Raw genomic sequence first — 12,742 nt, forward strand, 5'->3', positions numbered from 1 at the left:
TTTCCCAGGAAGCTAGTGAGGAGGGGCCTTACCTCTCACCCTGGGGTTCCTATTCCACCTCCACCAAGATTCTCTCTTCTGCTTCCCTTTGGCAGCTACGGGACAGGCATCGCCAGATGGCCCAGCGCATTGCAGAGATGTGGTTGGGGACCGACAAGGACTGGAAAATGGGAAAGACCAAAATTTTCCTGAAGGTGAGGTCCAGAGAAACATCGGGTCCTGAGTCTGTGGTTCATGAACCACCAGAGGACACCATGAGCTATCTGGGCTTGCCCCTGTGTGAGGCCACCCTATGTAGAAAGTTCCAGTGGCAAGGACAGGGGGAGCCTGGGAGAGCACTGTTCAGCCTGTGGGAGCCCAGGAGCTTCTCAGAGGAGAAGGGCAGAGCACCTCCAAGTCACCCAGCATCAGAGGGAAGGAGCTCAGGGCAGGTTCCCACGGTCCCTGTCATTGGGTCTCCAGGGGTCACTGTCCCTGGCAGGAGCTTCTTTTGACCCAGAAGCTCTTCTCTTCAGCACCCCTGGGAGCTAGTGCTTTAGCAGTAGGAGCACACTGCTGATGTCCCCTCACCGAGGGACAGCCACTTACCTTAGGCTGAAAGGTATGTGCAAACAGCATCCATGATCCCCACTTTCAGGGAACCCCACTATGCCACAGAGCCACTCTTCTGGCTAACAGTTCCTAGATCTTGAGACTGCCTTTTTATCCTCCAGGATTGCGGGTTTGATCAAGGATCCTTATCGTCTAGGCTCATAATATATTGATGCATGGCGAAGGGGAGCAAACCTAGAAGGAGGAAGACGGGACAATAGGGGTCAGATCAATAGAGGACCCTGTTTCATCCCTTAGGCCCCCTCCGAGATCCTCCATCCTCTTCAGTCCCCAGAGGGCTTGTTCACTCACCCTCGTCTGGCCTCAGAGCCCCATCAACCCCAGTCCTTCCATTGGTTTGTCTGATCATCCTTGCATTAAGCGTGCACTGGGACTGGGTGCAGACAAGCAAGAAGCAAAAGGGCTTCAGATTCCACTGGAGGTGTGGCTAGCAGAGGGAGCATATCTAGGTGGCCCTGGTGTTGCTTGGTAACCTGACCTAGACAGGGTAAGTTCAGTGTGGGTGGGTAGAATGCCCACCTCTTCATTCTTCCCCTATCCCTGACGTGTCCTTGAGTCAACAGTTGAGGGTCTGGCTCATCTGTGTCTCTGGTGCCTTGTAACTCCCAGGAACGCAAAGAGATTCAATTTTTGCTTGATGCAAGACTGATTGAAAATGTGCCCTAAATGGGGCTGGTTCAGGAAGAGTGAATCAACATGGCTATGTGGGTAGTGCAGCTCTTTGTTCTACATGGACAGTCTTCACCTTTCAAGTTCCTGGGTGACAGATTGCTAAGTGACCTAGGGAGAGCCATAGTTCAGGACACACACTTGATCCTCTCACAGTGAATCCCACCCCAAGGTCCAGAAACATTTTGTTATTGAAACAAGCATTAGTCTGCAACACAGTAGAATGTACATTTCACAGGCACTCTTGGAAATAAAGCACAACTCTAAAGAATTTTTTTCCACTTTCCTGCCTCCCCCCTTCCCTCCCCCTTCCTCCAACAATTGAGTTCCTAGAAAAAAAATTTTGCTAGATTGAATTAACAGATGCAGCTAAAATGGAACGTTCATGGGTGGGAAGGGAGGATAGCTGCCGCTTCTATTTTTGAGCCACATCAGACAGTCAGAGTCCCTTCAAGGTCCCTTCCCCTGTTTGCCCTCCCAGAGTTCAGGCAAGAAAAGTCTGAGCACCCCTGACTCCTGGAGACAGTGTCTGGGTCCCGGGGATTTGGGGGCAGGGGGGGACAACTACATAGCAAGACATCTCTCTCCCAGGATAACCAGGACACTCTGCTGGAGATTCATAGGACCCAGGCCCTGGACCGGGCAGCAATCAGCATCCAGCGAGTCCTGCGAGGCTACAAATACAGGTACCACACGGGCCCAAGCACTCTCACACACACGTGCCGTCCATCTTCTTGCCACCTTTCAGAGTCTTATTTGCTTTTATATATTAGTAGGATTTTGGTTGTAGTTAGAAAGAATGATAGTGAAAAATGTATCCATTCCAGAAGTTATCATCATTAACATTTACTGGTATTGTTGCTCTGCCCAGTGCAACTAGACAAGAAAATTAAAGTAAAGACTGGAATCAGGATTTCTCAACCTAAGCAGTATTTCTTTTTTGATTGAAGATTTTTTTTTTTTTGTAATCGTGAGATGCAATTCTGAGCATTGTAGGATGTTTGGCTATGTCATTAACCTCTCTATTCATTGCTGCCATTATCTCTAGATATTGTCTCATGTTCCTAGGTAGCAGAATAACTTCCTGTTGAGATCTGCTGACTTGAATATTTGAAAGAAAACAGTGTCTTCATTTTATATATAATTTAGATGTTCATTTTTTTGCCTCATGCTAGAATCAGCTGGGAGATATCGAACTATGTGTCACTAAATTTACATGTATGAGATATAATAAATAAATATAGAACATCTATTATCCATATTATCAGCACTGGTTCTGACATAATTGGACTGTCTATGATTGAGCAATAAATAAATATTAAAATTCTTAGATGATTTTTAAAAATGGCTAGATCTATCAGAAACCTAAGAAAATTTCCAGAAAAAAATAATTGAAATGACAAGAAAAATTTTACCTCACAGTTAAATGTGAGGTAAAAGATAAATTTCTGTGCACCAAACTCATGTGGGGGCATGTCCCTGCCTTCCCAGAGATGTAATTTCAGGTTTCTGTCTTCATTTTTCACCCACTCTTCTCCCTGTTAATGATGGAATTGCCAGCCTCTCAGGGCCTGGAGCTGCCTTCATGTTTTATCTGCCTCAGAAAGAGACCCTGGTCCTGGAATTTCTAACCTAGTTTTTGGCATATGCCTAGAGGAGTGGATGATGGAGAAAAATGTTGAAAATACTGGAGAAAAAAATTCATCTTTCATAAATCCTTTGGAGAAATGAAGAAAAAAATTCTTGATTACTCTAAAAGCTGTACTGTCATTCACAAATTTGAATATTGGCAATAGAGTTTTTGTTTGTTTTTGTTTGGGCCACACTCAGCTGTGCTCAAGGCTTAATCCTGGCTCTGTGCTCAGGGATCACTCCAGAAGGGCTCAGGGAGCCATCTGGGGTGCTGGCGATTGAACCCAGGTTGACCACATGCAAGGCAAGAACCTTATCTCTCTTGCTCCCAGTGGATTTTTGAAAAGATTGATTGATCATAGTTTACAGTATTGTTGAAAGTCATGCTTTTATAGTATCAGGGCTACTACGTTGATTCCTCCTCTTCTCTCTCAAGATCCCTTCACCTATAGTCCCTTCCCTCTGCCTTATCCTGTAGTCCCTTCCCTCTGTCTCATACTCCCTCAGTTCCCAGTTTTATTGATCATGTCTTACTGCTTGCTTGAATTAGATATGGCTTAATCCCTTTCTTTGTTTCTTTATAGTCTGCATATCAGTGAGAAAATCTGGTATTTATCTTTAACTTTCTGACTTATTTCACTTGATATGACACTCTTCAATTCTATCTAAGTTGCAGAAAACTACCAGATTTCATCTCTTCTCATAGCTGAATAGTTTTATATTGTGTGTATATACAGCACAATTTCCTTATTTACTCATCTACTGTACTGGCAAGAGATTTTATTTTCCTAACATATGTCTTAGACTTATGAAGTATTCAAGAAAAGAAGTATGTATTAATTTTCTCCAAATTTCATTATCCACTTTCTCCTCATCACCTTCCCCTCCCTACTGCCATCTTTAAAGGTTTTTCAGTGTGAAGTTGTGACACTTATGGTATGTGTCTCTCTTTTAGGCAACAATTTCTGAAGCAGAGGCAGGCGGCCAGGACCATCCAGGCCATGTGGAGAGGCCACATTTCTAGGAAAAACTTTCAGATGGTAAGAGAGAGAGAGAGAAAGAGAGAGAGAGAAGAGAGAGAGAAGGGTGAGAGTGAGAGAGAGAGAGAGGAGAGAGAGAGAGAGAGAGAGTTTGTCCGGGAGGTTATGCCTGTAGAAGTAGCGGTAAACTGTCCAATATAAAGCAAGCCTGAAGGATTTGCTGCTCTAATTGAAGTGTGTAGGCAGGAAGGCTTAGGAACTAACAGATGAGATGGTAGAACTCAAGAACCAGACCACAGCATCCCTTATACTGTTTTTTCCCCCCATCAGTCTCAGTTTGTTGGCCTCTAATTGTTCCCAGAGTATTTTGAGTGTCTCCAGATGCTGAATGAGTTATCTTGCTGTGAAGTAAGATAATGTATCTCATCTTTTGTAGGCAACAAAATAAATGAATGAATAGAGTGTTCTCTGTTTGAGTATGTCTTCCTTTTTTTTTTTAAATAGACACTGTTAATAGTGTCTTCACAAATGAAGTAGTGTAGCTTTAACCATACATTGTACAACCCAGTTGACTGCTGGGTGGGTTTTGTTATGGATCTGACTATAACTGAGAGAGGTGGAGGTATTGTCAGTAAAGCTCATCTCAAGCTTGTTCATGTTTTGTGTTCTCACAGGCATAAGGTGGTCAATATGGATGGAAAAGAGCCCATTGTACTGCATTGTATCATGATTTTTCTTATTAAAAAACTCTCTAAGTCAAAGGAACTGGAGCATATAGGGGTTAAGTAATTTTCCCAAGAACACACAGTTAGTATAGCTGGAGTTTGGACGCAGGTCTGTATAAATTCAGTGCCCATATATGAGATGCTACTTAGCACCCTTGGGTTTTCTTTGAGAATCCACCAAGAATCAACTGGTGGTCTCAGCGACTGCTGGGAACAAGGGCGCATTTACAGCACAGAAATGGGCATTCGTCAAGTTATCATTTCCTCTAAATTTACTAATCCTTGAGAGATTAGTTTGATCACCACATGTCATAGGTCTCCAGATATACACACTACTCTAGCTCCTGAAAGCTGAATATGGTTAATGGTTGGGAAAAGTGAGGGCTGAAGGCCTTAGGAGCCCCATCCAATATTAAATTGATGGTATTCAATACAATTTTTGATCACTGGCCACCAGAAGACTATTTAAAAAATATATGGCATTGCATGTCACTGACTTGCATGCCAGGCTCTGGCCCAAGTGCTTTACAGGTAATAACTGTCTTAATCTGCTTGTGTTTATAGGTGTGAAGAACACTTCACACCAAGCCTTTTGCTAAGTAGGAAGAGATATAGGGGTTTCTGGGTGTATGTCTTACCTTTGGCTCTTGGGCCCCTCTGAAGGCCTCTGTGCTCTGTGCCTGGCTGGGCCCAGCCTCCCTTTAAGTGCACTTTCCTCTTGCCTCACAGATCTTTCTGGGGTTTGAGCGCCTCCAGGCCATTGCCCGGAGTCACTTGCTCAGAAAGCAGTACCTGGACACACGGAAGAGGATAATTCAGCTGCAGGCCCGCTGCAGGGGCTACTTGGTACGCCAGCAAGTCGAGGCCAAGAAGAGGGCAGTGGTGGTCATCCAGGCACACACCAGGGGCATGGCTGCCCGGCGGAAGTTCCAGCAGCAGAGAACCAATGTACGTGGTTTCTGGGGATTGGCTGGGACCCAGATGGGGGACAGGAGGCAGTAGGCAGGGGCATCAATCAGAGCTCTCATAAAACACTCTCTCCCTTCCGGTCCGAAGTCACTGTTGCAACAAGTCCTCATGCCATCTAGAACAGTGAGGAGATTGAAAGATGTAGCTTGAAGAAGTGCCACATCCGCAGGAGAATCTAATCTCTGGGACCTAGATCTAGAGCACCTCAGTCACTTTCCTTTAAATTTGGGGTGATTTATCAGTGGGGCTTCTGGGTCCCCTGGAAAACATAGTCAATCAGGGCCAGATAGGTCATGAAAGTCTGTGAGGGAGAGAAAAGGACCCTGGTCCTGGTTGTGGCATGACAGTTCCAGGGCCAAGAAAGGAGCATAGCTAGTGTCTGGGACAGAGAGGCAGAAGGACAGTGACCTGCACTAACACAGACGCTTCTATAATGGGAAATTTCACCACACTGGGATTCCATTTCCTCTCAAGATCACCTCATTCCTCAGAACTGGCTCCTTTGGAAACTGTGATAAGGAAAAGGGGCTGAGATAAACTTTTCCTCTAGATGAAAATCTGGATGAAAATCAGATCTAGATCTGATGAAAATCAGCTCTCTAGATGAAAATCAGATCTACTGAGCCAATTAGCATAACTGTGTTGAGGGAATATAAGAGGACAGAAATCCAGACAGATTGAAGAATATGATTCGGTACCTCCCTAGCTCCAGATAGATCCAGAGACCTTTCCTGGTGGAACTTTGGTGCTCTGAGTGAGGAACAGGGTTGTGGGTAAGAGAGATAGCTTTGAAGGTAGGTCCTGAGGACATTTGGGATTGGTAGCGATGCCTCAGTGACCATGTGGTCCCCCTCTATGGGCTTCTGATTCTCCACTGGGAAATAAGTCCTGACTATTTCATATCTGATAATTGGTTATTAAAATCTAGGATTTTGGAGGAAGATTTGTTAATTTGGGCAACAATGGCAGGAGGAGGTATATTTGGTTTCTGTGAGGGGTTGCTTCTGTGAGTAACCTTTGCCTCTTGGGGTGTGTGTTCAGGGACCATTGGGTATTCCCGCTAAAGCACCGAAGAAGAAAACTGATCCCCCTTCCAAAAAGCGAGCATCAATCTACGACACCATCAATGACACAGAAATGGTGGAGAGAGTATTTGGCTTCCTCCCTTCTATGATGGGGCAGAATGGCCAGATCTCACCAGTCTTGGAGGTAAGATGGGGGTCTGTCCTTCAAGCTTTGGCCTGGGTGTTAATGGGAGGACCCCACCCAGTCTCTGAAGCCATTCAGCTTTTAGGTGCCCTTGGAAGCTGAGGCTCAGAGTTTGTAGGAAGCATAGCTGGTGTCCCACAGGAACAGGCTAAGAAGATGGGAGCAGAGTTTGTGTGGTCAAACCTTTTCAGATTAAGCAGGTTTCCTACCTGTATGACTACCTAGAGCTTTGAGGCTACAGTGATAGTACAGTGTTTGGTACATGTGCTTGCCTTGCACATGACCAACCCTGAGCTTGATCTCTGGCATCCCTAATGGTCCCCAAGCCCATAACAAGTGATTCTTGAGTGCATAGTCAGGAGTAACCCCTGAACACTGCTAGGTATGGCCCTAACGCAAATAAATATCTACTTGAACTTTTAGAAACAGTATTGGGCTTTCAGTCTTGTAGCATTCTCCATGTGTTTCTGTCCCTCTCTGACTCTGTGGAGACCTGATGTATAGAACTCAAGAACTGAAGGGAGAAAGGGGTGTCTGAGGGGAGGCAGAGCAGTGGGGGAAGAGGAAAGAAGGGAATAGAGGGAAAGCAGAGGGGTAGCAAAGAGGCAAGAGGGAAATAGTTCCTTAGGGCTATTTACTACTCATTGACCCCCCCACCCCAAAAAGTATTCATGCCTTTTGCCTCTTACTCATACCCATACACACGTGATCTTTCTCACCCCCACTCATCTCCCCCCCCCAACACACACACACACACACACAAAATGCCAGGCGGGGGTAGGGCTCAGGGGGCAGGGAATAAGGTGGTCAAGACAACCTGTATGTATTGGCAAGGGCTCTGGGGCACCGTGCCAAGTGGCTGGGCCATTCACACTGGAGCACTTTCCGGCACATGGAGAAGACCAGGGACACAGTGAAGGTGCAGAATCGGGGGAATGGATGGGAAATTCTGTTCCTTGTAGATAACCAGACAGATCCTTCTTGGGAATTTATGACCCAGAGGTGTGTGGCCCACGAGATCACATCTGAACATACAGCTTACCCTTGTCTCTCCTTCTCACTGGGACCCAGGATTTGGAAGCAAAGAGCCATAAATTGCCTGAGATTGACCTGGACACCGTTCCCATGGTCGAGGAGACGGAGGAACCTGATGATGAGGCAGACAGCCTGTCCCAGTACTCTTTCTCCAAGTTTGCAGCGACCTACTTCCAGAAATCAGCCACCCACACACACATTCGGAAGGCTCTCCGCTCCCCTCTGCTCTACCATGAGGATGATGCTGACTGCTCGGTACCCAGTGGTCCTCCGGTTCCTAGTGGTTCAGGATCCCACTCAGTCTGGGATCTGCATATTGATTCAGAGGGAAAAAGGAAGGGACAGGGTGGGGTTGGGGGCCGCGTGCCAGGAGCTGAATACCAGCTATACCCTCTGCCTCTGTCTCTTCTTCTCCAGGCTGCCTTGGCTGTGTGGAGCATCATCCTGAGGTTCATGGGCGACCTTCCGGAGCCAATGCTCTTTGCCAGGAACACCATGCGTGGCAGCTCTGTGATGCGGCAGATCCACGATACCCTGAGCAAGGGGAGCAGTACCCGGCCCGAACAGCATGATGCTCTTGCCCAGGTGGGAAAGCGAGAGTAGTAGATTAGGGCAGATACTGCAGGTTATCCCAAGCCCAAGCTCCTAGGGAGGCTGGCTAGAAGGGGAGGGAAGACAGTGGAGCATCATGATCCATCGAAACTGACACCAGGAACCATGGGTGCTTTAGTCTTGAACCACACTGGGATACTCAGGAAGCAGGCACTAGATCTGTCAGTGATTGATTATTAATGGACAGTGTCCCCTGGGCTCTGAACACTAGGTTTGATTTGAACAGAATTCACGTAAGTCAATGATAACAGCAGTAACAGCAGATATTACTGCCTGCCCAACAGGCCAGTGGTTTCTCTTTGGTTAATTCTCAGCTGAGCCAATGCTTCTAGGTAGGATTTTAATGATTATTTTAGCAAAAAAAATAATGAAAAGTGAAGTGATTTGCTCTGTGACATACATAGCAGAGGTGGCTCTTTCATTTATCCTGCAGCATTCAAAGACTATGTGTTAGTCTTTTCCTTCCCTTCCCTCTGATAGAAGGCTGATCACATCTCTCTTAGAGTTGGAAGTCCTTCCTTACGACTCAGTTTCATGATGTCATCTCAGTGGAACTGCCCAGCTCAGCTCAGACACTGCAGTGACATTATTCAGCCACCAGCAATAGGAGCCCCAGTAGGACCCTGGAATCAGCTCAGATCCTGCCTGTAGGGTCCTGCACATAGATCCACTATGTTAAGGTCTCTGGGAATCTGCAGACTGTGGTCTCGTGGCCAGACCTGGCTCAAGTATTCCACAGAAGATTCCCAGGCTAAAGTCCTGATATTCTGCTCCCTAGAGCCATCACCTCTTAAGTATATTAGTTCTCTCTTGTGTATAACACATTACATCCGACGTTTAGTTTCTTTTTTTTTGTTTGTTTTTTGGGTCACACCTGGTGATGCACAGGGGTTACTCCTGGCTCTTCACTCAGGAATTACCCCTGGCAGTGCTCAGGGGACCATATGGGATGCTGGGATTAGAACCCGGGTCGGCCGCGTGCAAGGCAAATGCCCTACCTGCTGTGCTATCGCTCCAGCCCCGACGTTTAGTTTCTTGGAACAATATTTGCTCATAATCTCCTGGGGTTCCTGAGCTTATTAGTTGTAGCTCTAGGTCTTCCTTGAGTGTTGGCCAAGTAGCTGACAGCTGCCATCATCTCAAGATTAGACTGGGGCTGGGGAATGTGCTCCTAGGAGCCCTTCACATGACTGTTGGAAGGAGGCTCAGTGTGATGTCCCTTTAGCCACTCCACAGGACTGCTTGAATATCCTTACAATATGCCCTCCATACTTTCCGCAAATGAGTGATCCAAGACAGAAAGCAAGAAGGAAGCTGTGAGGCCTGATTACATACACTAGTGGGCAGGAATTTCAAGAGATGGGGGTGGGGGCTATCTTAAATGCAACTTCTAATCAGGGAAAATATGTAGGGAGGTTTTGTTTTTCTGGAGGCCGAACACTGGCTTCCCAGACATCAGGGCTAAATTTGTCCACTTGCACAGGTTCATCAAACACCCTTCACGGGCATTTCAAGAAGCAGTGAGTTGAGCCATCCCTACCCACATTCAGTGCATTTCATGTTTAATTCCCTGTGTGCAAACTAATCATGCTCCAGCCAGAACAAGGACCGATCCCAAACCAAGCTCAGTCCCATTCAAACTCTTGTTTTGGCAGGGACCTCTCAGGATGCCATTTGTCAAGGAGACCAGCAGGTCATCTTGAAAGGTCGAGATCTGTCATGCCCAACCTTGGCCTCACAGCTTAGATTCTTCTAGACTCCCTCCTTGCTGTCTAATCCATTTACTGTTTTTCTGCTGTCCTCAGTAGCTGGGCTCAGGCCCAGTCCTTTCTCAGTGGGATTTACTGGTGAGATACTAAATTTTGGAATCTGAATGGTGGAGGACTCTTCCTAGAGATCAACAAGCTTAGGTCTGATCTCCTTCCCTTGCCTCTATTTCCCAGTTGGCACTGGGAATAGTGACAAGCACCTGAAAGTGCTCAGCAGAGATGGGGGACTGTGGTCTGGTTTGCTAATACAGGCAGGCACAAGGGCATGGCTGGTGAGATGGAATTTGCTCACCCCTAGGTAGCTGTCAGGTCAGAACCATGCTATTGGCTCACATTACTTCTGAACTGTCTTTGTCCACAGAAGGCTAGCCGCTGGGACAAAGGGACCAAGGGCATCTCCTCCATGAAACTGAAGCGGTCCTCCCGGATCACAGGCCAGGTAAGCCCATCTGCTGGGAGGTCCTAGGTCTTTGTTCCTTCCTTTTGGTGCCCCAGTTTCTCCCTTTGCCAATGTCCCAATGCTGCCTTTGTGTATCAGGTGACCAGTCAGCTGTCGGTCGGAGAGGAGGCCTTTGACCCAGATAGACCTATCTCAGAACGACCCATGTCTAACCTGGAGAAGGTGCAGTTCATCGTGAGTTTTGCCATCCTGCGGCCCAACCTCAGGTCAGTCTTATTTTCACCTCACCTCACCTCAGGGTATATAGCTTCTTCCTCAGCCTTCATGAGATGCCTTCTCCCTCCTGGTCCTGTAGCTTCCTCCTCTGCCCTCCATGTGATGCCTCCTCCCTCTGGTCCTGTCTTGGTGTCTGTAGATGGGGTGATGTACATAGATCTTAAAACCATTGAGGGTTCTCTGCTTTCCCTATTCAAACCTGGTGGGTAAAACATAGTATAGGAAGCCAGCTTCAACAATGACAGATGATTGATTTTTATAATAGGCTTTTATGCAAATCTTTATAACTAAGAATATTCCTCACTTATACATATGTCTTTCTTCAAAGAAACTGGGTTTTCATTAAATTTTTAAAAATGTGCATTCTACTTTCAGGAAAAACTAGTTGAAGAATCTATGAATTTTAAATTGCTCTTTTTAAAAAACATAGTTTTGATGTTGTTTTCTAGTGCAAGTGATCAAACCCAGGCTCCTTTACACAAAGGCAAATACTTCCCCAGAGTCACATTGCAGGCCTTAAGCTATTATTTCTAACCACTGGGTGAACTTGCTGGGCATTATTTCTTCAATGTATCCTTTACTTCACTCTTTTTCTGTCTCCTTTATTTTCTCCACTTTGAATTCTAATTAAAACTACGTATTACTGTATCACTGTTTTCCCGTTGATCATCAGTTTGCTCGAGCGGGCACCAGTAACGTCTTCATTCATCCTAGCCCTGAGATTTTGGCAGCCTCTCTTTATTCATTTTTCCCAGCGATGTCGCATTGGAGGCTCTTTCAGGGTAAGGGGAATGAGACCCATCATTGTTACTGTATTTGGCATATTGAATATGCCATGAAGAGCTTGCCAGGCTCTGCTGTGCGGGCAGGATACTCTCAGTACCTTGCCAGGTTCTCTGAGAGGGAGAAGTAGGCTTTAAGATGTCAAAGTTTCCGGGAACATTGTTTTATAGTCTCTGGATCTTGTCCGTTGATAGTATTACACAGCGCCCGGGGCAGTGAAGGAACCGGCAGAGGAACCCATGTATGAGGGACCGGGGCTGAGATCTCCAAGCCTGCTCAGATAGGGACTGGGCCTCCTCCACGCAGATCCCCCATTTTCCATTAGCTTGGCAGCCACACCCACAAAACTATGTAACTTTTTGTTATTGTCCTTTAGGTGCCTGAAGAGGTATTAATGCCTAAGTAAGAATATTTCTTATTTATCATATACTTAATGTTTTAATTTTTCTCTCTCTGTTCTTTAGATTAGAATTTGTGTTGAGCACTCTTCAAATTTACTGATGTTTCTTTTCACTAATCTGTGGCATATTCTTCTGATAATTTTGTATTTCAAATGTATTTTTCAATTCAAGGGCTTTATCTTTCTCTGTCAGGACCTCCTGTTTTTTCACTCACTATGATGATAGTTTCCTTGATAGATATCCTTGAGTCTACTTGTGGTAATTGAAAATGCTCTTTTACTAAATATGGGTTATCTTGGGGCTCATTGCTTGTCTTTTCTATTGAGAATGGCCTTGTATTCTGTTTCCTCACATGTCTGTGGTTGGCTATTATTTTCTCTTGAGCCTAGGACTCTGAGGTCATATCCTAGACACCGAGTATGACATGCTTAGGTAGTTGAAATTATTTTTTGAGGGGGGAAGGGCATGTACCTCGGTGTTCTTAGGGCTTACTCCTAATTTTGCACTCAGGGATAATTCATGTAAAGCTTGAAGGACTATATAGGATATCAGGGACAGAACCTGGGTCAACCTCGCATGCAAGACAAGTGCCCTACCCACTGTACTGTCTTTCCAGCCCTGAGAGACTTAGAATTCTTTTATATTATATTATTTCAATATGTGTATATCT

General features: G+C 45.8%; 1 protein-coding gene across 1 annotated transcript in view; it reads left to right on the top strand.

Moving 5' to 3' along the window:
* The window catches only part of MYO7B (myosin VIIB), a 69,228-nt gene that overhangs the window by 36,751 nt on the left and 19,735 nt on the right, over positions 1-12,742 (top strand). Inside the window, exons 17-25 of the mRNA XM_055121242.1 lie at positions 96-194; positions 1,873-1,967; positions 3,869-3,953; positions 5,348-5,566; positions 6,629-6,796; positions 7,868-8,086; positions 8,249-8,416; positions 10,574-10,651; positions 10,751-10,878. Of these exons, the coding sequence (XP_054977217.1) occupies positions 96-194; positions 1,873-1,967; positions 3,869-3,953; positions 5,348-5,566; positions 6,629-6,796; positions 7,868-8,086; positions 8,249-8,416; positions 10,574-10,651; positions 10,751-10,878 (1,259 nt within the window). The remainder of the gene's footprint in view (positions 1-95; positions 195-1,872; positions 1,968-3,868; positions 3,954-5,347; positions 5,567-6,628; positions 6,797-7,867; positions 8,087-8,248; positions 8,417-10,573; positions 10,652-10,750; positions 10,879-12,742) is intronic.

Source organism: Sorex araneus, chromosome X (assembly GCF_027595985.1).
Source record: "Sorex araneus isolate mSorAra2 chromosome X, mSorAra2.pri, whole genome shotgun sequence".
Taxonomy (NCBI): domain Eukaryota; kingdom Metazoa; phylum Chordata; class Mammalia; order Eulipotyphla; family Soricidae; genus Sorex; species Sorex araneus.